General features: G+C 38.9%; 1 protein-coding gene across 1 annotated transcript in view; it reads left to right on the forward strand.

Annotated features, from left to right (window-relative positions):
- MED27 (mediator complex subunit 27) overlaps positions 1-26,639 on the forward strand; it is a 100,104-nt gene that overhangs the window by 44,929 nt on the left and 28,536 nt on the right. Inside the window, exon 4 of the mRNA XM_067308919.1 lies at positions 23,288-23,381. Coding sequence (XP_067165020.1) covers positions 23,288-23,381 — 94 coding nt within the window. The remainder of the gene's footprint in view (positions 1-23,287; positions 23,382-26,639) is intronic.

A 26,639-nucleotide genomic window follows, 5' to 3' on the forward strand; every position in this document is an offset into this window, starting at 1 on the left:
AGTATTTCTGCTGTTTCTTAAATATTGTGGTGCTAGAGGGGTATAGTATAACTAATGCTAATAATATACTAGTACATGGTATGTATTCTTTCAGAGTGTTTTCAAGGGAATACAAATACTGAATAGTATTTTGCTCCTTTAAAGAAAAACCACAGAACAATATGAACCTATTCAAACTGCTGCCTACAACGCTGTTTCAGAGAATAGCAAGGTCCCCGAGTGAATTATTCAAACTGTGTAGAATATAATAAAGAATAATGAGCAAACTGGAAACCACTATTTTGACAGCTTCGTTGCAAGAAGATAAGTGCTGAAAAATTCAAATCTTAATGAATTTCAGCAGCTATTGAAAGTATGATAGTTTCAAGTTATTTTAAGATACAGCCCATGTTTTGTTTTGGTTTGGATTTTTCTTCAGGTTTCCCTTCTGCCTGCCAAACAAAGATGACAAGAATTGTTTCTAGACAAATTGTTTTAGGCAAATGGGGCTGGACCCTGTTAAAGAAATAGTGCACCTGTGTTTCAGTTTTAGTGAGTCACACGGGTACTTTAGTTTCCTGAAATACAGTATTAAACTTACATTTTAGGGCACATTTTAATTGTGTAATCCAAATTTCTTTGTTTTCTTCTCAACCATCTTTCCCCTCCACTGAGACTTAAGAAATCTGGTTGTCTCAATTTTTACAAAATACTCCACCATGACAGTATGAGAAACTGTAATATAAGTTACCCTTAAGCTAAATGAGAATATTTAATAAGACAGTTCTGAGCTGATCTGGTTCTTTTCAGGTTCAGTAGCTGGGACTTTCAGATTCCATAGCCTGGGAGCGTGTGCCGTGGTTGAACCCATATTATGCTATAAATTGTGAGGGTGAAATCACATCCTATTGATGTGAGGTCAGAACACATCATTAAGCTTTTTCAAGCTGAGTTTTATCAAGAAAACAGCTGTGCACGTGGGCATCACTTTGTTCTTTCTGGGTCTAAAAAGTAACACAAGATAGTTAACTGCTCCTTGTCGTATAGATGAAAGGCGATTCCACACTTTTGAAGAGAAAATTTTTTGGTGTGTTTGTTTTTATGGCCCATGTCTGCGGAGGTTACTGTGCGATGCCAACAAGAGCGGCAGCGGGCCCGTTTCACGGGACTCGGCAGTCCGCGGTTCACAGGCACCGCGTGGCTTCGAGCCTGCCATCGCTTTGTCGTCTCTCTTGTGCGTTTTGTTGAAATACTGAAGATGCGCACTCCGCATATTCAATGTAACGGCGATCTGGTTCTTTCAGTTAAGGGGTATTAGCTGTTTAGCACTCAATAATTCAAAAGGAAGAAAAATCCGTATACTGTTTTGATTCTTGAGAAGTTTTATTAGGTAACTCCAGTGAGACCAAGTCCAATAACTTAATGGGAATATAACATTAGATAGTCATCTTAGCATTTTACCAAAGATACTTTACCAAGGTATGCTCAAAAAAAAAAAAGGGGGGGGGGGGTAATCCAGCTGAACTTTTCATTTCAGAGTTGGTAAGAGGTAAGTTTTAAGATACAGTGCTGTTAGTTTATCTGTCTGCTTTGTTTTCACTGCTCTTCACTAGGGTTGTTGGTCCCATTGAGCTTTGAAGCCACGCACGGGGTTTGCAACTTAATTAGAGGCCAAAGATACAGCAGGCAGTTAGGTTTGGGGGGGGGGGAGCTCGTTTTGTTTTCTTTTTGGTCTCCAAACGCGGAAGCGTTTGGGTCCCAGGCAGAGCTCTGTGACTTGGAGTTGGGGTAGGATCTGAGCTGGACCTTTATACTGGTAAGACAGAGCAGGTCCTTAATTTAGTCTAGTATGTTTTAGCAGATTTAGTCCCAGTATGTGTTACATAAAGAGTGGTGGGAAAAGGAAGCACTTCTGTGCTTTGAGCACGTAGCCCTGCTGCCGGAGCCTGTAGGTGGGTCATAAAGTGACTTTCACGAAAGCTGACCGAGCTGCCAGAGATCTGGTGAACATCTGGGCTGACTCCGCTTGCTGCTGCTCTTGGGTCTGACTTACACTGAGTGTGGAAAAGTTTGTATCAGCTGCTCTTCCTGTGCCTGTTAACGCTCAATAACTCTACTGAGCCAGCAGCTTTGCTGTTCTGTGCAGCAGCAGGAATATGATTCTTTTAAAAATTTTAATCTTGATCTAATCTCCTAATGTGTTGATATATCTGACAGCAGGGGTCTCTGTAATAATCTCCTTTACTTTGTTACAACAGAACAATGCTTTTTTCCTTTTTTTTTTTTTTTTTTTGGCTGTAGTTATTTGCTGAATTTCGTTTCATTCCATAAAGTATTATACAGCTGCATATTTTCATACGAAGTAAGTGCAAAAAACCAGCAGGCATTGATCAGCGCAGATTATCCACAGAAAAGGTTTTGACTAAAACCAAATGCTCCATATGATATTCACTAATGAGATGATAATGTCCGTCCGTACAAATACAACAAATACAAGAGATGAGTGTCTTGGATATTGCCTTAGCTCCAGTAAATTACTGCAATGCCTATCAGTGATGTTGTAGAACTGCACGGCATATTTTAACACTAAGGAAAAAAATATTATTTAAATCACTTTTCAGGAAATATTCTAAACAAACACTGTGGAATTAAGATTTTACTATTCCTTTATAGCGTATAGAAGCTCACATAGTGTTATGAGCTATTATAGCCTGACGGCCTTAGCTCAAATGTCCTCGTAGTGAATACCTCCATGAACGCATCTTTCATGTTGAAGACATTAGCCAGAAGAGGCCTTTGGTTTTTGTTATTAAGTAGGTGATAGTCATTTGAGCAGATTACTGATCGCTGTTGATGTTTTGGTGTCATATTCCACAAACTAATCCCACAAATAGGATTGCACTGAGTGTGATGTGCAGCCCTGTGTGACTGAGCACAGTGATCTGAAATAATTCCCATCTACTTTGCTGAAGATTAGCTGGAACACTTCATAGCTGGGAGACGAAAAAGCCGTATCTCTTTGGAAACTTTGGGCCACATACCCTCCTCCATCTGCATGTGCATTTTCCAGAATATGCCCAGATCCAGAGCAGTGTGTAGCCCTTAGTGAACATTAGTGTTACTGGGAATTGCGGCTCTGTTGTAAAAGAGCAAATTTCTGGGTCTTTGATGTATGTTTGCCTTAAAGGTAATGTTTGTGCGAGAGCCGTGCTATTAAAAGGCGACAATTAATTAAAAGTTGTTCCACAGTCCCTACTGTTAAAAAAATGCCCTTACAGCATTTAGAGCAGAACACTAATATTGCACTGTAGGAAATCCCTGTACTTCCAGTAAAAAGTAAGTTAAGGATGAAGATTTTAATGTGTAATTAAAGACTGCAAATACTAGTTTAACTGCTTGTTTCTAAGTCCAAAAAATGGAATACGCACTACTAGTGGTTGGACTAATTGGACATTGAAGAACAAGCTATGTAAGAGAGGAAATTTGTACAAACTTAATGATATTAAGGCTCTTGCTAAAGCTGTGATTTTATCTTATGCTTGCTTTAACCTTTTTTTCCTTTTTTCTTTTTTTTTAGTTTGAGTATTTGCAGGGGAGTTTTAGAGGCTGTTAAACTGGAGCAGACGATCACTCTAAAAAGAATGAATTAAAACTGCTGCTTGGCAAATTACAAAAAATATATTATAGCAGGTTTTTCCATGTGCATTGGGTGTATATTGCATCATTAAGGATGACAAGCAAAAAGTGGAATCTAATTAAGGCAGAGGGAGAAGGTTTCCATTTTTGGTGGCTTTGCAAGAACAGCATTACTGCCTAATCATCCTGTGTAATATGATGCAATATAAACACGTTGCGTAACATTTATTAATGAATTCATTTTTGTACCTCTGCATCCTTCCAAGTAACATTTTGGTATTTAAGAGAAAAACTTGCACAGCTATACAGTGAGGGGAATAAACGTACTTTCAGATGTCAAATATGTACTGCTAAGGAGAAGGAAACTCAAGATGTATCACAGTAAAAACACTGTGTTATCTAAGACTTGCCTGAACATACAGGCAATTAGAAAGTCGTTTGTAGTTTGGACAGTAACTCAATAGAAAAGGAAAGTTCTCCGAAGTAACGATCTGCGGAAGGGGATTTACTTGGGGGCTGGAGTGGCTGTTGCCCCGCTGAGGACTGCGGCAGGAGTTTGCCCTGCGGCCCCGCGCGGGGAGCCTGGCCGTGCTGCCGCGCCACCTCCGGGCAGCCGCGTTCCGCGCTCGTCACCCGGCCAGGCGGCTCTGCTCGAGAAAGACCATTAAACGCCCCTTCTAACTAGAACGGGTACAGAGCAGAACTGCTTTGCTGTGCTTTCTTTACTTGACATTAAAAATAACTCTTATTACTTTTTTATTTCGCTTGAGGGCTTTCTCTGGGTATTCATGTGTTTGCAAGGAACCCTGAGAATGGTTAAATGGAAAAAGCTTGGGCAGCGGATCCTAGCTGATGACTTCATAGAGTTTTCCTTTAAACATAATCTTCATTTGTAACAGTTTTTGAAATATTTTGATGCAATTATTCTGCTTGTCTCATTTTCCCAACTCCCAAGGGAACAAATAAATAAAATGCAACCATTAGATCTGTGTGAAACAGAATTTCCAGAATGCCGTTTTTAACATTGGGCAACTGAAGTTTCATTGTGAAGTGTCTTGGTTTTCATTCCCTTACAGAGATGCTGCTCTTTGGTTATTTTCGCTCCTTATGGTTTAATTCTGCAAAGCACTTCCTCTTTGCCATACAGATTTTACGTGACGGAGTCATACCAGCCTCTTTGTGATTTGTCTACGGCACTTGGAAAACAAGAGCGTAACACGTATCGCTAATTAAATGTAGGTAGGTCTGCCTCAGTGTTTTAGTTTGTTTATTGTTTGCCTCAGTATTTTAGACTCCTGCTTTTCCGTAACGCAGCGAGTGACGAACACGCTGTGGGCAGAGAAGACCGTGTTAACATCGGCTTAATTTTGACTCTTTTCTGTGGCTGCCCGCCGCCTCTGAGGGATTCTGTGTATTGTCTCTAAGGCATGGCCAGGGGACTCCGGTATTAAGCCCTCTAACCTGAGTGACTGATATGTGACCGCACAGACATTTTTGCAGATATTTTTGCATTAAAGTGATGTTTTTCTTGTGTTGTAAGCATACTGTTAAGGATTGTTCTTACAGGTTCTATTTTAGGAAGGAAAGTAGTACTTTGGCACAGAGATAAGGTAGTGAATCACTTGTTTAATCTTTGCTAAATTTACCTGGACACCTTGAATTAGGTGAAATAAAGATTACATTGTATGTCTAGTTTGTGTGATCAGTGTGCTCCGTTATTGCCTATAAGATTTTGTTTCAATCTGTCACACAGTATAGTTGTGCAATAGTGGTCAGCCTTTTCGTTCTGTAGTGCTTATGTTTAAAAGCACTTGAAGATGCGCATATTACAGAATTAAGCTACGAGAGTAAACTCTTATTTTGCTGAGTTATTCTGTGCCTCAGTTTCCCCACATGCACTCTGGGAATTGTGTCATTTGGGAATTGTGCAGGAGCGCTGAGAGCGACTTGAGTAATGTTTGTACAAAGCCACGAGAGAAAGCACTGAAGCTTTCATGCAGGTGAAGAGTCTGGATTTTTGTCTTTTATTGACAGTTGTTCAAGAATGCTTAATTTTTTTACAAAAATTCAGAGTCCAGGAGTGACATATTGTAAAGAAATGAATGACCATATCATTCCTACTTGCAAGACCTGATAGGAAGCTCTAACTATCCACTGTCAGCATTCATTTTGATAAATGAATGGTGATGTATTATTCTGTATCCTTTGTGTTCTTGCCTTTAGGTGTTCATTTCAGTGATGGAAGACAAAGTGCAGACACATGAAATAATTACACGGCAAGCTTGGCTGGAGCCTGTCAGTCTGTGTCAAGCTCCTGAGACTTCTTGAATCACTAAATTGTTGAGCTCTTTTGCTGATTGTTACATTCAATGTTTAGTGTTAAAATCAAATGCGTTCTAGAAGCAGCAAAAAATACCTTACTCTTTTGATGTATTTTAAGTCAAAATCTAATAGCTCTGTCCAAAATAGCACTATAAAACTGAGCTCCCCTCAAGCCAAAGACAGGCTTATCTACTTTGGGTTTTTTTACATGCAGACCCTTCTATTTCATTTTGGCTTTCCCATTTTGACAGTTGTTCAGCAAAGGTGATGCTTTTGCTTATGACAGATTTGTATGTGCCTTGTAGACAGGTCTCATGAAAGAGGCTTGTGTGTATTTGTTCTTCAGGCACCACATCTGTTAACCCTCTGCCTGCTGCAGCTTTCTGAATTTTCTAGTCAAGTAGGTGTTAATGGAAGTCTGCTGTGGCAGTGGGTACTTCCCGTTCTCAACTCTGAATCATATTTGATTTCTGATTAGAGAATGAGTTGGATGGGACCTCTGGAGTTCACCTAGTCCATCCTCCCATTTGAAGCAGGGCTGTTGGCAAGACTAGATCAGGTCAACTATTGGTTCACCTAGCTGAATCTTGAAAATCTCCAGGGATGGAAATTCCACAGTGTCTCTGGGCACTGGTAGAACCTGCATTGGTAGAACGTGTCCAACCAAGTGGCTTTGTCATTTCTGCAGATGAGATTTCAGAAATGAAGACAGTGCTAGGGTTCACTTTCAGTGTTCATGCTAAAATTTTTTATTTTATTTTTTTTGTACAGTGGAAATAAATAAACCATAGATTCTATGAAGCAATTGCAGAGATTTCTTGTTTTCTCCTGAGGTTACCCTGGATGATGATTTAAGAGAACTTCCCCACTTTGCCTTTTTGTACTTTTACTAAAGTATCAAGGGAGATCTTTCTTGGGAAAACCAGGGGAAATTGCAACAAGCCTGATTTTGAGAACACAAGAGCAAAGATCTTTCAAAGGTGGTGTTGAGCTGTGAGTAGAACTCCAGTTGAAATGTAAGTACTCTTTTTCTTGGGGCAACATCCCTAATCAGGCCAAGCGTGCGAGAAGACAGCCTAGATAGATTTCAGAGAACATTGTGTTGGCCGAAGTGTTAGTTGGCATTTCACAAGTGGGTCTTGCCAGGCCCTCTCACAGGAGGAATGTGAATCAGTGCTTCTTTGTGTGCCTCTCAAAACCATTTTTAAGATATCTTGTATACATCTAATACAGAGGTAACTTTCCACAGTCATTGTTTTTGAGTCCCATTTACTTTTTATCACGTCTCCTGGATTAATCTTATTGTTAACTGATATCAAAATTATATCTGAAAAGTAAACAGTTGAAGGGTTAATCTGCATGGTATCGTTTCATTGTCAGAAAGCCACATTGCTAAAGTTTACGCTTGCAGTTGTCATCAAAGCAGTTGAGCTGCTTCTGGAGTTCCAGTTAGTGTTTTTCTTGTCTAAACAGGTCTGCTGAAAACTCGCATCTTGAAAATGATCCTGTTTGGGGAGGGCGCGGGGAGGGGGTTATGGAGCGAGAAAGTAGATATTTTTTGAGAAGCTGCCTCCTCTTAATTAGTAATGATTGAAAAAATAGGCAGTGAGAGGTAGATGAGTTAAAGGTGTCCTGCAGTATTTGGTGTGCCAAAGGGAATGTTTATGATTAGTATTTATATGATTTGTATTTAAAATTTATACATGATCCTTTCTACTTCCAAAGTTACTCTTCATTTAGACAAGATTCTTCCTCAACAACGTGATTGTACAGCATAATAAATGGTAAGCAAATATAGGGCTGTCTAATCTTAAGTATTTCTAAGCAAGTGAAGAGAGTTTGTTGACATGCCAGAGCAATGGTGGCTCTTGCAGGCCGCTTCTAAACCGAGCCTGTTGGCAGAAAATGCCAAGTAGAACTATTTTAACATGTGATTATGCTTTAAAATGAAAATTTATTTTCAATGCAAAGATAGCAGCTTGTACGACCACTGACAGAAAATCAATTATAACTTTTGCTAGTACAGCTAAAATATATTATCTGCTGCTACTAATTCTTTTGTTCCATAATTGCTGTCTTCTCTTTGTTTTTTTTATTAACTTGTCAGTGGGGATACAAATTCTGGCAGTGAAGCTTATGTGTTGCAACATGCATCCTTCTCCCCTAGTCTCTGCTTTTGCTGCTGGTTGCTGGTACCACGGTTGGATTATCTGTTTATATGCTTTTATGTATTTAAGCCACTTAATCATGTCTAAGGTGTCGTCCTCCTCCAACAAGCTCTTTTGTTCAAATGAACCATTACTTGCTTGTACTATTAGTATTAGTTGCTTCATTAAAAATGTGTGTATATACTGCATCTTTAAGATCTGCATTTTGCAGATCTTTCAGGTATCTTCAGCTGAAGTTCTCCTCGATATCTTACAACTCTAGTATAAATAAGCTACATAAAGAACCCTGTCGTAGGATGTTCCTTAATTTTCAGGTCATTTCAAATGTTTCCTCATCTGTTAACTTGTTCTTGTTGGCTGTTTCAGAGAATTAATTCACAATTATTGTGAATTAATATTCACAATATTAACAATGGCTAGTATTTTTTGTCTCCTTTTTAAAAATCCTTACGAAGCGCTATTAAAATGTGCCTGATTTATTAGATCAGTGCAGTTGTATTTAGTGTTTGTCTTTTGTGTGTCAGAATTTACAGAAGACTTGTTGATTGCAATTAGGCAAGAAATTGAGAGTAATTAAATGATTAAAGAAAACTCAAATAGAGAGAAACCTACAACAATGTAGCGAGGAGTGAGCACAAAGCGGATCTGACGGATGCGCGAATTCGCTGGTGTGCGGAAGGGTGACTGCAGGGCGATCTCTGAGACGATAGCTCCCGTTTGGTAATGTCTTGTCCCTTTCTGCAGGGCATCGTCTTCAACGGGCTGACTCTTGCTAGCTGCATGTTAGCTAATTAATGGTATAATTTGCTGTCATAGTGCCAGGCAGACATGTATTCTGATAGCAGGATAAATTTGGGATAGCAGTTTCCTAATGATTGAAATGGCTGTAATAACTCTGGCCCTTGTGATTGGCTTCAGCGGTCCTCTGGTCATTTTTAGAAAAATATTTGCCGTAAGGTTGCTCTTAATGGAAGTTCTGCTTGCTAATACACCTAGTTATTAGCTGTATGTGTTAATATATGTGAGTTATTTTCCTATTTTCTTCTTGTATAGAGTACATTTTTATTTAAAATAGCGTACTACATTAACAAGTTGGTGTGTATTGTACATGTATTTGATATTAAACTGTTTTATAGCTTTTGCTCTGTGGTGAAGTAGAGTTTTGGGTGTGTGGATGTTTTTTTGTTTGTTTGTTTGTTTTTAAACTGGGCATGTATTGTGGTTAGGCTATCTTAAGACCTTTTCCTAGGAAGATGCAGTGCTGTCTGTTGGGTATGATACTCTGAAAGATTACTCTAGACAGTTTTTAATTTAAAAAAAAATACTGGACCTCTTTCACAAAGATGCTTTAAGCTGACAGTGTAACTGTATAATGTGAACAGCCAACTCAAGAAAAGGAAAAATATAAGCAGAATGCTTAATACAAAGAAAACTGAAGTAACCTTGCATTAAAGTACATTATCAATCATCTCCGTATTTAAAATTTCATCTGTGTGCAGGGAGTGTCTTTAGTCGGTGCAAAAATGTAATTAAATCTTCTCATGATAGTGATTCATAGCTGACCCTCTCTTTATTGGAGCATCTTAGTAGAATAATAAACCACTCCCTGCTGAGAGCCACCGCCACTGACAGACAAGCGAGACACTTTGGCTGCTGATGAGGAAAGGTTGATCAGGCTGGTGGTGTCGTCAGTCTGCAAGAAACCTTTTCTTGCCCCTTTTGTAGCAGAAGACGCCCTCAGGCAGAGTTGCAAAGCTCTGGCTCGTGACCATCCAGGAGCCCGTCCAGTCCTGGGGTACTTCATGCCCCTCGCTCACATTAGGGTGGGCAGCGTCTTTTATTTATTTATTTATTTGTTTTCTTATATAAAGACTGTTAAACACCTATTTACTATCAAAAGGTATCTGGAAATTTGGATCCTCTCTACTTTGGGTGACCAACTTGACGTATCTTACAGGAACTTGTTTTTCATAGTACTTTGAGCCCCGTACTCTTGAAGTGGATGCTCAGAATAGCATATACCTTATATGATAACTTAGCTGGAAACAAAGCTAGGCAGTTTTAATAATCGTGTTTGTACTTCCTTAAGGAGATCATCATTCCTTGTTTTCATTTATACAGTTTTCTCTGCTAATGTACTTATATAAACAGAATTGTATTTATTTTTAAATAGGCTGAAAATTTATCCCTGATAGCACTGGACACAGTAGTTCTAAAGTAGCTATCCTACTTTAGATACATATGGCTTTAAAAGCTGCTTTATGTTTCAATTTTAGGGATGCTTTTTAGGTAATGTAAAGAAATGCATGCACAGAAATATACTTATGAATAGAATCTATTTATTTACTACAGGTTCTTTTTGGTTGGTTGGGGTTTTTTGGCTTTCACCCAGGTCTCAGCCCTGCTAAGTACTTTGCTCTGCCTGTGCAGCACAGTGGAGAGCACGCAGGCAAAGCGGAGATTGAGCATTTGAAAAGCCACAGTGAACCTAAAGCCTTTCTGATCTTCGCAGTGGTTGCACACTGATCCTTGTGTATGAGGGGAAATAACATCAGATGGGGAAAAAACTGATTACAGGAGTGGGAAAATGGCCAAAAAGGTGTTGTGGGTTTCTGGGGCAGCTTTGCTGCGGTGTCGGGGCTGTGTTTGGCAAGCCCAGGAGCAACTGGCAGGATGAGCATTTTCCTTGAACAGACTCTGTTTACTTCTGCTGGTGGTGGTGGTGGTAGCATTGAAAGGTTGCTTAAGGGAATTAATCTGCCTCCCTACTGATTTTCAGTGGAAGCCACGTGATTCATTTCCATAACCCCTATAAAGATCTCAAGCTGAAGAAACTTGCTCTGGAATGAGAGCAACTTGTTTAAAAAGCCGTAGTGGAGGAGAAGCAATGCAAAGCGTTGTTTAGAAAGTAATATTTTGAAGGGCAGCTTCTCCCAAAATGTTTGCGCTGGAAGAGTCTTAAGTTTATAAATACCTAATTGTACTCGTTATATGCAGTTTTCCTACTGAAGGGGTGTAAAAATGACCTTGCAGAGGAGACTTCTACTAAACCCGAGTTTTAAGATAGATTTCCCAGCTCTGTAGTATCACAGGCAGATTGAAATATTTGGTCAAAGCATAATCCTGAAGAGAAATCTCAGGCCTAATTATGAAATTCCCTCAAGAAAACTTAAAAAGTAGGAGCTCATAAAACTTGAAATAGGTATCTGGTAAAAGTTTGTGTAATAAAATGATTGCACTGGATTGTATGTGTTGCTTTTTTTAACCATATTTAATCTTTTTGTTTCTTCATTTCCCCCCCCCCCCCCCCCCCATAAAAAGTTAAATAAGGGTTTGGATATCTGTTGTTGTATCAGGTGGAAGCTGGTGGAGTTCAGGGTACAAAGGACTGGAGATGTTCCTTTTCTGAAAAGGCGAGAATGAGGGCTTTCCATTTAAGCGTTAATCCGCTCTTAATTTCCAAAGCGGGCCTGTGAGTCTGAATGCCTGCTAATGGCTTCGCTGAATGCACTGCTTGAGATGCTCTGTTTTAGGATACCGAAGGCCAGATTCTGCCCCTAAATCAGGTGGGTTGCCCAGGGTCAAACAGGAGGAGATGGAGACTCGGCTGCCCTGGCCGCGGCAGGGGCTGCTGGCTGCCAGCGTCGGAGGGTCGCGTTGGTCGTTCTGTGGCACTGACCGTCCCGGTCCCTGTCTCCAAACGTGTCTGTTACTACTTACAGTCATAAAAGTGCTTTTGTAATCCCGATCCACGTAGCTCATTGAGAACTATTTAAGAGCCACCAAGCATGGATTAAAAAAAAATTTTTTTTAACACTTTTAATGGGTCTTCTGTATTCAAGGACTCCTCATGTGTAAATTGATATTTGAAGAAGTAATAAGTTTTCTATGTGGGGGCCTTCTATCTTGTTGCTTTTTTGTTTGCTTTTTTTTGGTTTTGTTTTTGGAATAAGTATAAACAGGTCTGTCTGGGGGGGGGGTGTACACACATGCACAGCTACTATGAGCTTTCTTTTATAGAATGACAAGCTTTAAGGCCTTTTTTTGGCATAATAAAGCACGATTTGGTAACTTCATTCACAAGCTCAATAAAAGTTGCTGGATACAGTTAATATGACTGAACGGTTTGTGGCCACCCATCCATACTTTATTCTTCAAAACTGTGTTCCAGGTTTTGAGAACACACCATGAAAACACAATCTGAGTTACTGATAATCCAAGGAACATGACCAAATATTACACACTGAGTGCAGTAATACTGTTGTCATTATTCCAGTATATAGTGTACTTTTTTTTTCCTTCACATTGACTTTCTTTCATAATTACAGAAGAACAGATTGATCTTAAGTATCCTTAAAGGCTGTTATCAAGTATTATAAGTACCTTTAGAAATAGTGCTATTAAGGCTTGCCCGTTTTTACCATGGTTTATCATTTTAATAAAGTACTAGATCCTGAAGTGAAAGCCCTTTTTGAGTGCTGCTTGAGTGCTTGAAGTCTACTGATAAGGCCTAAAATTGAGTCTTTGCTACTTAGTGTTTCCATTTTCTATAGGAATAATGTAATTCTAAAGGAAAAAATCAGATATATAATCATATGTCACTGTGAGGACCTCAGACAAAGGCCTTATTTTTAATCATTGAGATCTTAATGCCTTCGTGTCTGTGGTGCAAGGCTTTTTTTTCCTGGATTGTGTTTTTTCTTTTGCCCAATTTGCTCTTTCAGGCACTTCAAATTCAAATAGTCATAGTCTTCCTCCTAACTATGCATAGATATTAGCATGATTACAAGCTTTAGAAACCTATCTGTAAAATGCAGCAGGAATCCAGTACAGATTCTAAGGTAATAGATAGCACTAAGTCTTAGCTTACATCTGCAAGAATATAACAGTTTTTGATAACCATTGAGTATCTTTGTTCCAATAGCTTCTAACAGGGCATGAAATATTAGATATGGTAGAATAAATAACCATACAACACACACTGTGCATTAGATAATGAAGGCTGAAGGTCTGATACACATGCTGGTGCCTGCATTAGATGCTGACCCAGCAGAGACAATAAGCTGTTGTGTTTTTAGCCAAAGGTAAAAGAAACATTTGATAAGGATGAAAAATCCCACTGAGACAGATCTTTTTTTAGCATAGTGAACTATTGTGAACTTAAAGAATGATTTAAAGCTACACGATACTGCATTCATACTATCGGCATGTGATTTAACTAGGGGGCACTTTTTAAAGCAGAGACCATTAGGGCTTTGGTGACTAAGCTGATATAAATAAAACCTGTCTTATGAAATGCTCTGCTCTTCTGTTTTGATATTGTTAAAAATCCTCCAGAGAACTATATCCTTAATCCTCCCTTCTTCGCATCCTCTCTAATTTTTGTTGCCTTCCCTAAGTTCTGGCGCTTGGTGTTCCTAACATAAATGATCTCTTCCTTCCAGCAGTGCTAATAATATGGTCAGGCATCATGCATAAAAAGGTCTATGTGCAAAACATGGTATGTTTCTTACTCATCAATCTCTCAACCCAAAGGTAAAATCTCACTGGCCTTGATAGGTATAGAATACGTAATAGGTATCATGCATCATCTGTAGCCTTTCATAAAAGGCGGTAAGTATTGTAATTTCTGCTCTGCTGAGGGAGAAATAAAGTACAAAGCAAGAAAGTGAGAAGACTTTTTCCCAATAACTCTTCAATAGCAGAGCCGAAAATAGTGTTAAAAGCATGAATTCAGGAGTGACAGTGTGCAGTAATGTATAGCATCAGTCAGTCCAAGCAATTGCACCTTTACCATCTGCAGGGAGCCCTGTTCACTTTGCTTAGGAATCTGGTTTTCGGCTCACCTGCCTGGCCAAGTTAGCCCATTAGCTCTTCTAGAAACAGGCCTGACCTTGATGCATTATTTTGAGGTCTCTGTTAAAGCAGCATCTGGTGTCTGCAGAGCATCAGCGTGTCACAACTTATTCCTCTTTCTTGCTCTCCCTCACTGCATGATTCACTAGTAAGTGTTTGAAAGGTGGTTGGTTTCACATTGCAACGTAGACCTGAGCAGCCTGAGATGAGCTCTGCTAACCTCCTGGTGATGGAGAGGATGGGGATTATCCATCTCTCTGATACTCCGTGGGGGAGAGTTGTTTGTTTTACCTGCAGACAGTTCTCTGTAAGGGCCAGCTGAATCTCTCAGCCCGGATTTCTTCTGAACAGTTCTGTTGGCTTAGCTTTACAGTAGGGAAACATGTATGGCCGTGTGCACGTTTAGGCTAATATGTGGGGCGCAAATGGCTTGACAAGTTAGGAGTAATTCAGGAACAGTCTTTGGAGATAAATGCTCATGTAACGCTGATTCTCATCCAAGCCCCCCAAAATTACTGCTGTTAGCATTTATTGTTAGGTTGTGGAGCAACTTCTAATTTTACGAACAAGTGTGCTGTAAAGTGTTGCCTCTGAAATTCTGTTACTACTGATGTTGCATGGTTAGCCTTGTTCTTCCTTTCAAGGTACGTATAAAAGAAGATGTTTTGCACAAAGCACATGGACTGGTAGCAGGCTCAGACAAGCTCCTAGTAATGACTGTAAAGCAGATGCAGGCTAATTTTGTTAACCAGCATTCACACTTTCTGATATCCATATTCTTCCCTTGATTACTACTGTGAAGTTGAGGCATTTTGGAGAATATTCCACATAAGTACAAAAGGAAGCTGTTTCAACAGTATTAAAAATATCCGTGCGAATTTGACTGTAGGGTCGGTCTCTCTTTCTAACTACAATGTTTCCTTAAAGGTATGCTATTTAAGGTGACACACTGGATTTTGATATTGTGAACAGAAGTCTTTTTGCTCTTATGACTTAAAAACCAAGCAAAACTATGCACTGAGAAAATGCATGTTTTCAGTGTGCATTAAGGAGATGTTCATATTTAACATAAATGTGTAGATGTCTGGAGACTGTTTGAGTTGATTCGCAGGCAGCTTTTCCATTTTGTTAGTATGTGGCATGAGAAGCTCCATGTGTGTTTGTACTGTCAGCTCATGCCTTTGAGGAAGTTCCTCGCCTGTGTAGACCATGTCACTTACCACTGCATTCACAGTGGCACTGAAGAACGCAGAACTGCATCTGCGCTATAAACAGCATGTTATAAATAACCCATTTTACAATAAAACAGTATTTTGTTGTTGTACAATAATAGAATGATACCGATCTAGAGTATTCCTGGCCCATGCTGTTTGCTCTCAGCCTTAATTGTGCTGGCTCAGAGTGTGTGCAGCCACTTATTGAGCTGAATTATGAAATTGGTTTAGATTTTAAATCAATACTTTTTTTTCTTTTTCTTTTTTCTTTTTTTTTTCCAGATTAGTTCTTTGATCCAGCTCTCCCAGCACGGCACGGTTGAGGAGGCTGTACTTTGCAGCCTGGGGAAGGGGATGTATCAATACCTTATGTCTCTATTGCTGCTGACGACTGAAAATTGTTGAATCACAACCTCAGCTTTCTAAATGTCTTTATAAATCCAACCCTTAAATGCTCTGTCTTGGCTTCTAGAGAACTGTCCAAACTCCTTAACATGCACTTTTAAGTGCTGTACCAGGTTTGGCCTTTTGTGAGTGATAAGTGCAGATGGTTAAGTGTTTGATACAGCAATACATGCATATGCTTTTGAAGCAGACCACCCTGTGTTTATATGTAAACACTTCTAGATTATTTAGGCACATGACTTAATCTCTTGCATCCACTAAATAATGAAAAGTAATTTCTCTATGACCAAAATAACATTCCTAGCAAAGTCAAAAATAAGTGAACTTACACAAAAAAAAGGAAGGCGGCCTTCTTTCAGGTTTGAGGTTGAGTCTTTCAGCACTTTCAAATGCACGTTGTGTTACTTCTCCACTGCAAGGCTGAGCTAAGATGAGCATGAATCTTGGTCCAAAATAGCTTAGAGAATTTGTCCCTTACAGTCCACCCAGGTTGGCTTGTTTCCTCCCGCCCCTGCGGATTCATAGTACAGAGATGCTGCAGGGCTGAAGCTCCCTGCTGCTTGTCGCATGTTGTAGCCCCAAGACTGATGAACTGCACGTAACTCAAGCGCTTTGGTTTTGCCCCTTCTACCTTCAGTTATCTCATGGCAGTTTGAAATCAGCTAGGTATTTGAAAAAAGTTATCTTCGTTTATAACGTATCATGGATAACGAATTCCCGACAGGAATGGGGGCATTGAAGGAGTAGTAGAAGAAAGAGTTTGCGTGCAGATGATAAAGGAGTGGAAGGACACCAGAGGAGCAGTAGTTAGGAACCTGGCTGGAGTCTTCCCCCAGTAGCAGCTTTGAAGCTGGATGAAAAAAGGGAGAGGAAACCATCGAAGCAGTTGGTTCAGAAAGGACCGGAGGACGGCGATGCAGCAACGAGACCAGAGAGCCTGGCAAGGAAGCTTATAGTAGCTGGGGGGGAAGTTGGTCAAAACAGGCAAGTGATTTTAGTACAGGCTTCGGGAGACATAAGCATTTTCAAAGAGGTTTTAGAGAGGAAAAGGTCAAGTGCTGAAAATAACAGTAAGAACCGCAGCAAAAACCTGTGGAATTTGGGGAAGGAGGCAGAGACGTCCGGGTTTGAGGTGCATATGCCGCAGCTTGTGCCAGCTGTCTAATTGAATGTCTTGAGACTGGAAGTTGCTTTCTCTGCGTGAGAGCTGTTGGATTTCTTTTCACGCTCTTCACTGCCTATCCAAGCAGGAAGTGTCATTTCACGAAAGCTGGCAGAGGTCACTGTTTTAATAACTATTGTTAATTGATGCTTCTCAAAAGCCTTCTCTCAAGTTGAATTTGTAACATGCAGAGACTTGCACAGCAGGTAGCTGAATCAAATTATAACTTTAAGCTCATGATTAATAAATTATACTAGAGCTGTGACTATTTGTGTGTTTTAAAATACAATATTTCCGTAGTCGTGTTCTCACAACTGTTTATTCTCTTTGTAAAATCTATATCTAAAATTCTGCCACTGCTAATAGCTTTAAGTTGCGTATTTAGCCTAGTTTTGTAAAAACTAGTTGTTCCTTAAGTCCTGGTGGATTGCAGTCAGGCTTTTTGCACCAGTGCCTGCGTTAGTGAATGCTGCAGACGTTAGCAAGAGTTTACAGGACCAGCCCATACTTCTGAAAAATCAGATGCGCGAAAAGTAATTAGCTATAATGAAAATAGTAACTAAAACAGAATCTGGGAGACAGAATTTAAAAACAAGCAAGTAAAACACTGTTATAGTAAACAAGAGAGTATGTGTGGAGAGTTTCTTCTACTGCTCTCCAGAATATAGTGAATCCCAGATTTAACATTTTAAGAGTTTGTCTTCATTCCAGTGTGGTGTATTCCACCCTGAGTATGAGCATGGTGTGTAAGGGAAGGTTAAGCTCCGTTGTATTACAAATGCGTATTCCTCTCTCTTGCTCTCTAAGGTCATGTAGCAAAATCTTTTTTCTTCCCAAAGCCCTCCTCCCCAAATTATTATTATTACCTACATTTCTAATTTTTAAATTGTTGTATTGAGTGGAAAAAATGAACAGCATGCAAGGTAAACACTGTGTGGGATAAATGCTATTTAAATCTTGTCTAAACTGCTAAACATCACACTAACATTGGATCACTGGATCTAATCCAGTGGGGAAAAAAAAGAGAGGTCATGTTAGAGAACTATGCCATCTGTCCAGTATAGAATTGAAAGGCATTTATAATGAATTACTTTTCCATATTACTGTCTTTTGGGGGAGAGCTTGGTGTGAATCAGAGAGTGTTACAAGAGCATTTATCTACAAAGACAGTTCCTGAATTATTTCTGCCTTGTCAACCTGATCTTTTAGTATGCGTTTTTTAGTTTAGCATTTTGCAGAACTAATTAGTCCATTAGAAACAGTAGTTCCTAACTGGCTTCAGAAGTGTCTTCTATCTCTTCCAGGCGTTGTTCTTCTAATACAGGCTAAGGGATGTATGTATATGTATATGTGTATTGGCAAAATTGCTGAGAGATTTTCAAAGAATCTCTGCTACTTTATTCTAGAGTTGATTTATCTGCATGTTCATAACAGGAAAAAAGATTTAAGTTAGAGTGTGACATTTAGAATTAATTGTTGTCTTTGCTAATGTTTATGAAGTAGATTTTGTCTTTCACTCTTTCAGTATTAATATAGTATGCTTGTAGAAAAAAGTATTCCACTGCATTAAAAATAACGATTCACAGTGTGACAGCCTTGTAGAGCATTTGGTACTGGGTCTAATCTTACTGGCTGGGTTCTATTGCACATTCAGATGCACACCCCTGAACAATACTATTTATCATTTTAAAATAAAGATTTTTCTGTCAAAGATATAATTTTAAGACCTCCTTTAAAAAATCATGAATCTGTGTCCTAAGGAGAGAAGAATGAGGAAAAAATGGGAGAGGGAAATTGTTAAAAACCTGCTATTAAAGCTTCTTTAAAAATCCTCCCTTTGACTAGTGAAATTGCTTTAGTATTTGATATGCTTTGACGATCGGAAGCCCTGCTGGTCTGGGCTGTTGTTCCTTGCTGACCAGGATGCATCCGGGACTGGATTAGGACGCAGTTATTGATGAAGTTGCTTGAAGCTCTTTTGAATGGGACGGGACTAACTGAAGATGTTACGATTATAAGGTGTTAGTGAATTGTCTTCTGAGGCCTTGAAGAATAAGTAAGATGAAATTCTGTCTACGAAGAGTTTAAATACTGTGCTATAATTGAATGCAGGGGCTGCTGGGTATGATCTGAATTGCAGAATCCGCCGCTGTTTCAGACCTTTCCGAGTGCCCTTTGCACGACGGAGGAGCTATGGGAAGGGAGGGCATATGTTCAGACAATTTTTTTAGCCCTTCATAGGTGGAGCAATTCCTGTTTGAGGGCAAGAGGGGAAGTTACTACTGAATAATGCCAGGTTGTTTTTCATGCTGAGACTTCCATGTCTTTTTTTTTTTTTTTTTTTTTTTTCCCTTAAGATGAAGAGATGCCTGATGTTTCACACACTCTATTTCCATTTGCTTTTCCCTGCTCTGCATTATTTTTCTTTATATTTATAAATGCTCATTCCAAGCAGTGTCATTTGTAAGTAGGAGAAAACTGAGATGGGGTAAGTACACTAAAAGTCTTCTGCGCTAGTAGCGAAAGTAAAAGTAGACCTTTCTCCATCCGTAAGTGCTACGCTCTGAGACTGTATAAGAAGTTCTGTAACGTAAATAGGAACCATAATATTTTGAAGTTATAACTGATTTGATGGAGGTGTGTAAATTGTGACTCTGCTTATTTTGGCACTAAATTAATGTATTTCAATTTTGCAAAATAATTTCTAGGCAGCAGCTTTTTCACTGACCCTCTTTCCAGACAGCCCCAGGAGTGCACTTTATCTTGTCTCTGTCACGTATTCTTCAGATTTCTCTAAAACCATCACAAGTTAAACTTCTTACGTTACTTTGCTATGTCTGACTTACCATATCTGTCTCTTGTCAAGATGTTTTACCAGATGTCCTCTCTGAAGGGCATCTCTATAGAAGAATTTTGCCTCAGATTAGGTTGTTTGTCATCTCATATTTGAGGCCGTCATGTAGTCAGGCTAATTTAGTAATTATGCGTGCATCTTTGCAGAATCCTTCTGCTCCGATGAGTCCTCAGGAAACCCTGACGTCTGCTTTGGAAAAAGGCAAAGGGGCAAAACAATGAGATGTGCATCAATGTTGTTTTATTATATTGGTCTTGGAGTTCCTCTGTCATCCTCTTGCCTGAGAATGGAAGAAAAAGGTTCCCTGTGTGGCCGGTCCTGTGAATTGCTGTGCCTTGCCGAAGAAAAACATCCCAAAATGCTTCTTGTGTGACTACTGACCTATAAAGAGCACTGCAAAATTAACAGGTTTCTAAACCCAAGGTGTCATAGTAATTCATCTTTAAAATCTTTAAAAAGCTGGTTAGCACAAACAACCGAGTCTTTGGAAGATTTGTGTTCTGTATCAATTAACTTTTTAACCACTTGGCTAACTGTATGCTTGACTTATTAAAAGGCAGGCTTTTCACAAGCTTCGAATCCCCTGTTCTGTCTTATACCAGTCTTTTCTGAAAGAAAAATCAGGGCTTTTGTCTTTATAAAACGACCATTGGGTTTGAGTCAAGTTTCAAGGCACACAATCAAGACAAGTTTTGCATTTAAAAATAATCAGATCTTCAACTATTCCTTAAACTGATTACTTCCAACTAGCCTGCATCACATTTTCAAAGGATAAATATAGATGTCCACTGGGATTTTTCAGAATTGCCTAAGCAGATTAAATGTCTAACTCCAACTGATATTTGTATAATTTAAAATCACTTTAATTTTCCTTTCTTAATGCAGCATAGACTATGTCAGTGTGCAGGCAGCCCTTGTTTTATGACTGCAACTTTGTATTTTGTTTGGTTTTAATTTGTTATCACCCAAAACTTGGAAAATTCAAGTGTTTAAGATATGCAATCATTTGCATCATGATGTCCAAAGCTATAATATGCATTCCTAACTGTATGCTAATCAAGAAATACAGAATTACTTCTTGCCTTCTCCTCAGGCAATGATCTCTGTTCACACACAAGTGACAGCTGAATTTGTTTGCCGAGCCTGGAGTAACTGCATTTAAGAAACAATATTAACTCTCTCATGCGGTATAAAAAAAATGTGTATGGGATAAAGTAATGTTTAAAATGACTTAAGTGCATACTGTTGATGTGCAGAGTCCTCATCCTGAAGCACTGTCTTACGTGTATCCTGTTTTACCATGCTAAGGAGTTCTTGGCTTATGGTTGTTTTGACTTTGTTGATCAGCAAGCAAGCTGTTAATGAGTCATTCAAATGAATGAGAACTTTTTTTTTCTTGCAACTAGAAGTGCGGATTAAGATTTTCATGGTAAATGGTCATAACTAATTCCATTCTCTTGTTACTTTGAAAGTGGACTGACTGCTCCAGTTGCATAAGTATACCTTTCTTGACTTTGTGGTGGTGTTTTTTAATGCCTTGCAAAATAGCAATTGGAGCCTAATACCTGATTTTTTTTTTATTTTTTATTTTTAACAACTAATATCAGGACTGATTTATTTTAAGGAGCATTGAGAAGCCAGAGTTGGGCAGGTTGGTTTATGAAAAATGTTCTTCCCTTGCTTATTTTTAATTTCTGTCTTTCTTGATTCTCTTGTTCATTCTGTAATGAAGTGGTTTCAGTCCCATCTTCCCCTGAAAGTGTTTAGTGATTCGGATGAATTGAGTGAATTGTGTTACGCTTTGAGATGTGCATGTGTATAATCCATGGGTTTGGTGACTCTGGGGGCCTGCTGTGGTGCCTGGGAGATGTGGCAAGTTCAGCAGCAGCTGGCTTGGCCTAGTCTCTGGTGTTTGGAGTATGTCCGTCTGTGGGAACTTTGCAGCTGAGAACAAGGTGAGTGAGACTGTGGGATTATTTTAGGGATAGGAAGGAACCTTCTCCCATTATAGGCTGTAAATTGTGTAATGATTTTCTTAACTCTTAATATAAGGTGATGTGACAACAGTTGCAAAGCCAAATTTTTGGTCTTTTATTCATAAGCTGTAACAGTATTCATGACTAGTTCTTACTATATTTGTTCATGCGTGCATATTCAGTAACGTGCAAAAGATGTAGTCTGGAACTAGAACTTGGCTGCTCTTTTATTATTTACAGTTGCATATTTAAAGCTGTTGTTAAGTGCACTAGGTATGTATAGTCCTTTACAAGCAAACACAATGAGCAGGTTCCAGCCCCGAGGAGCTAAGTTCCCAAACTCAGTGGAGTGAATTCTGACTTCCAGTCTGGATTCCAGGGAATAAAACACTGTTTCCTAGCTTTATCTCAGTTATCCTGTTTTGCCAGTCTACTGCATCTTCTTTCTACTTGTTTCTCATTGTCCCACCACTAACAAAAAGAAAGACAAGGACAGAAGATGCAAATACTTTTAATGTTGTGGGGCAACCCTTTGTAGTTTGATATTGACTGACAAAACACTACTGTCACTGTTTTTTGTTGTTGTTGTTGTTGTTGTTTTTAAAGAAGAATAACAACAGAGTTAAAACCAGGAACTTGATAGCTTTCCTTATCTGTTTGGAAATGCAGGACAATCACTGAAGAGTAGGTGTCTGGTGAGGGCTCGTGGAGAATAGCAGCTGGCCTTATGTTATTGAGAATTAATACTTATATTAGTAGCCAAAAGGAAGCATAGAAACATCATTGATAAATTTTGTAGATGAGGTAAAGGTAGGGGGAACTGAAAATAATATGGAGGACAGATTAGTATACACAATGGTATAGACTATCAGTAAACTCAGCAGTAGCAAACACTAGGCACTTTTGTACGTCCAGAAGTATGGCTGCAGAATGTGAGCCGTGCTCATAGGTGCAGTGAGCAATGTGTCCTGGGAAACAGTGTCTCCGAAAGGAAATATTCACTGTTGATGGACGTCAGTTCTTAATGCAGTGCCAAGTAACCAAGACAAATGCATGCATGCTAGTCCTGGCCTGCATATACAGAGGAATTATACCCAGCAGAAAGGATGTTATCTTACTGCTGCATTTGGTCACCCCAGAGAAACTCCGAGAATGCTCTAGCCAATTTTGGAGTCACCAGTGCATGAAGTAAATTGGAAAGGATTCAGGAAAAAAAAGCCCAAGAATGATCTGAAGATTAAAAAAGCAAACAAACAGTTGTGTTGAGAAAAAACTCAATCTCTTCATATTATCAAAGAGAAGATAAGGAGGTGACAGCCTATGAATTCCTATGCTGGAAGAATAATTTTGATAATTGATACTTTACCCTGTGTGATAAAAGCATAAAGATACGATGGCAGGAATCTGAGGCTGAGAAAATTGAGCTAAAAATTAAGTGAGTGCATGTTTTAAGGGCAGAATAATTAATTATCCGAACAACTTACAAAGGGGTCTGGTATGTTTTCTATTATCAATAACTTAAGATGGGATGCATTTTTGAAAAATATACATGTGTCAAAGAGCAATGAATTCAGTAAAGTCCTGTGGACATTGATGAAAAGGAGGGCAGGTTAAGTGATGGTAACAAACCCTTCTTGAGTAATAATCTGTGAGTCTGTGACAAGGAGTGTGCGAGTGTGGATGTAATTCTGGGTTTGTCCTGTTCTGTTTGGTAGGTATGTTGATGATGTGATCAATCGCATTGATAGGATGTTCCCCGAAATGTCTATCCAGTTATCCAGGCCGAACGGAACCTCTGCAATGCTCCTGGTAAGTTGGAACTTTTGATCCCTTGAGAGGGATTTCTGAATGGACCAAGTTACTATTCCTAAAATGCACATTGCTAAGGATGCGTTTTTTTCAGAAACATACAGTTTTTCATTCTTCACAGCAATGCAGGATCTTTGTTCCTCTTAGTAAGAAGATAGGAAAATATATTTGAAAGCCCTTAAGCGGGCAGTGCTGGTGCAATACTAGAAGGCTGCATGGCAGAATTGAGTTTCAGGACTGTTTTATAGGCTGCAAACTCCAGGACAAGTTTGTATATCTAATGACAAAATTGCAGTAAAAAATTTTAATTATATTGAAGAAGATGAGCATAAAATGACTTTCTGAGGATGTATAAATAGCTGTAATTGAGTTTTTATACTTTTGATAAGCAGCAGCCAAATGTGTCACTAAAAATTTTTGCTCAATTAAATACTTAATCCTGCAACACTGAAGTCAAAGTTGGGTTTGCTGATTCACTTGGAATGGATTAAGGCCTAACTTCTTTCTTAAATGTGGTTTTAGGGGCTTTGTTGTTTTCACTTTGAGGTTTTTCATTTTGAAAAGGCAAACGGAAGATAAAAGAAAATTTCACCTTGAAAGGAAAAATATACTAATTGTTAAATGTGGTAGTAGAAATATGAGTGCACCCAAACTCAAATATTCACTGTGTTTTTAGCAGTCTTGGCAGTGAGTGAGTCTTAATCGTGATAATTAAGGAGAAAAAAAAGCGATGGGAGGAAGAAAAGAAAAAGCAAACCAATATGATTTAAATTTCTTCAAATTGCTCTTGGGTCAGCGAACTTCTGTTTTATGATGAAGTCAAGAATTTGCCTTTGAAGTAAATGAGCGGTAAAAACTGGATTATAGATAAACAAGTCCAATACATTAGACTTATTTCTGCCTGACCAAGCAAGATTTTATTCCAGAAGAGCCTATTGTTCATATTAATTTTCCCAGACAGCTGTTGTGCTTATAGCAGGAGAAAAGTGTTAAAAGTTTTTACTCACAAACAGCAACCTGTTGAAGTGGAGAATGTTGAACTGTAATAGCACAGCACTTGGATGTGATCTTAAGCTGATTTTTCTCTGGTGAGGTGAAGGACAGAAGGCCCATCTTTTGACAAATTTTAAGTAAAACCACAAAATATCCTACACCCAGCAGAAGAACTGGACTAAATCAGTCTTTTTCCACCTCAGGTATTTCATGGCATTTCCTTTTATTAATTTCCTTGTTCACATAAACTGTTACAAAAGGCTTGGGTATAACACTCATGTGAGTGTATTTCTTGTTTCCAAGCAAATAGTAAAACAAAACTAAAAATTGGATGTTTCATCCAAACAGAATTGTTGAGTCAATGTAAGTCAATGTTAGGATCGCTGTTTAGATGTAATAGTATTTTTATAGTTTGTTGACTTCAAAACCCCATTATGGATAGATTTCTCCTATATTTTTGGATGTTTGTGTTCATTTCTCTATAGTAAGTCTGGCTGTGATTATATTTAGTTGCAATTCATCAACTGTCTAACATCCCATTATTAACTTTCTTTTGAACAGCCCCAAATTTGCAAGAGATTAACTGAGTCAGAGGTTAAAATAAACAGCTGGCTTTAACTGGCATTAAAACATTTAATCTGCAATTGTTGAATTCACCAAGTGGAACAATGTATTCTGTAAAAGAATTGAATTTATCAGTGCTGTCTTAAGAAGCTCTAAGTCGTAGAAGCTTTTGCATTTGCTCTTATGTTGTCTTTGTATTTAACTGTTTCTCTGCAGAACGAATCATGCCTGTCTTCACTTTTGTGCTTTGAAACCATTTCTGCTCAGTTAGAGCCTCTCTTGGCGTATGTTAACTGCCTTTCACTCCTGATGGCTTTTGGGGGTCTGAAAGTATTTGACACATTTCAAGGTTTAAACACAATTAGGAGATTCAGTAAATTGTCTTGGCTATGGCTGGTTAGGAACAAAGTAGGTTGGAAGGGTGATAACTGTGGAAGAAGCCACTTTCATAGTCAGTAATAACTTAGTGAATTCCATGTTACAGCAGCTCTCTAAATCAAGGACATTAGTGCTGCTACAAGACAGTAGCCCTGTATTGAACCAGTGGTATGCATGTTTTCCTTGGATCAGAGATCAGAAAGATTGTTTTTGAAGTATTTTTGTATATGATTGTGATGGGTTTATCATTTTTTTTCTTTTAGGCAGGTTTTCCCTCTTCCCCATCTGTCTCAGTTGATGTTGCCAATATGGCACTTTCCATCTGGCCCTGGCTGCTACAAAAGCTTTTGCTGTTTTCAGCCACAAATCCTTCAGTGGAAGGTGCTGCGGGCTGGGCAGTGTGAAGAGCACCTCCCCCAGAAGAAGGGAGCCGCTTTGGGACTTGTGATTTCTCACTCTGAACTTATCCCGAGTTAGATTGGGAGCCGCTTCCTTGCAGCGGCATCATTTGCTGTAATACCAAAGGATTCAGATAATGTCTGTTATTGTATTTAACAACATTTCACAACCATACCGTTTGCCTGTTAGAGTTAGTTAGGTATAATCTCAGCTGTTTTAGTCCTCTGACTGTCCACATGCTACCCCTTAACTTTATATCCTAGCTGCCATTGCATATGAAGACTGTTGAGGCAGAGGTCTGGTTGTTATGTTAAGACATCCAGGCATCTTTAAACACAATAATTCAGTTTGCCAGAAAAACACATATTGATCAGCAAAGGCACTGGTAAGCAGGGTACAGATACTCAGAAGGTGAAAATTGTTGGGAGGAGATGGGGAAGAAGGAGAAAGGAGCGACTGTGAGAGTCTTTGAAACTTCAAATTAGCTGGAGAGACTTTGCCAAACAAATCATGTTTAGGAAAAAAGACCTAATATGGAAAGTTTCAGCCCCGAACTGATATAAAACCTTATGCGCACATAGAAATGGATTTATGTCCTTTGCTGTAATGGTGGTACTTTTACAGTCTGCAGTTCATCCAGGGTTTCAAGAGGAATAGTTATCAATAGCGTGAGTCTCCTAGTCTAACTTTTCTGGCTAATAAACTTTGTATTTAGCTTCGCTCTCCCTTAACAGGATACATCTTTCACAGAAGCTGAGAACTTTAAGAAAACCCAAAATCCCCAAACAAAAAAAAACAACCTCCCCTATTCCTGAGAGCATAAATGCTGCATCTGAAAGGTTGCTATCTCTAGTCTTTTGAGGTTACTGCTTCCTCCAGACAATAAGAAGGTTTTTTTATGTTTTAGATTTATACACAGCAATT

The sequence above is a fragment of the Apteryx mantelli genome, chromosome 21, assembly GCF_036417845.1.
Source record: "Apteryx mantelli isolate bAptMan1 chromosome 21, bAptMan1.hap1, whole genome shotgun sequence".
Lineage (NCBI taxonomy): Eukaryota > Metazoa > Chordata > Aves > Apterygiformes > Apterygidae > Apteryx > Apteryx mantelli.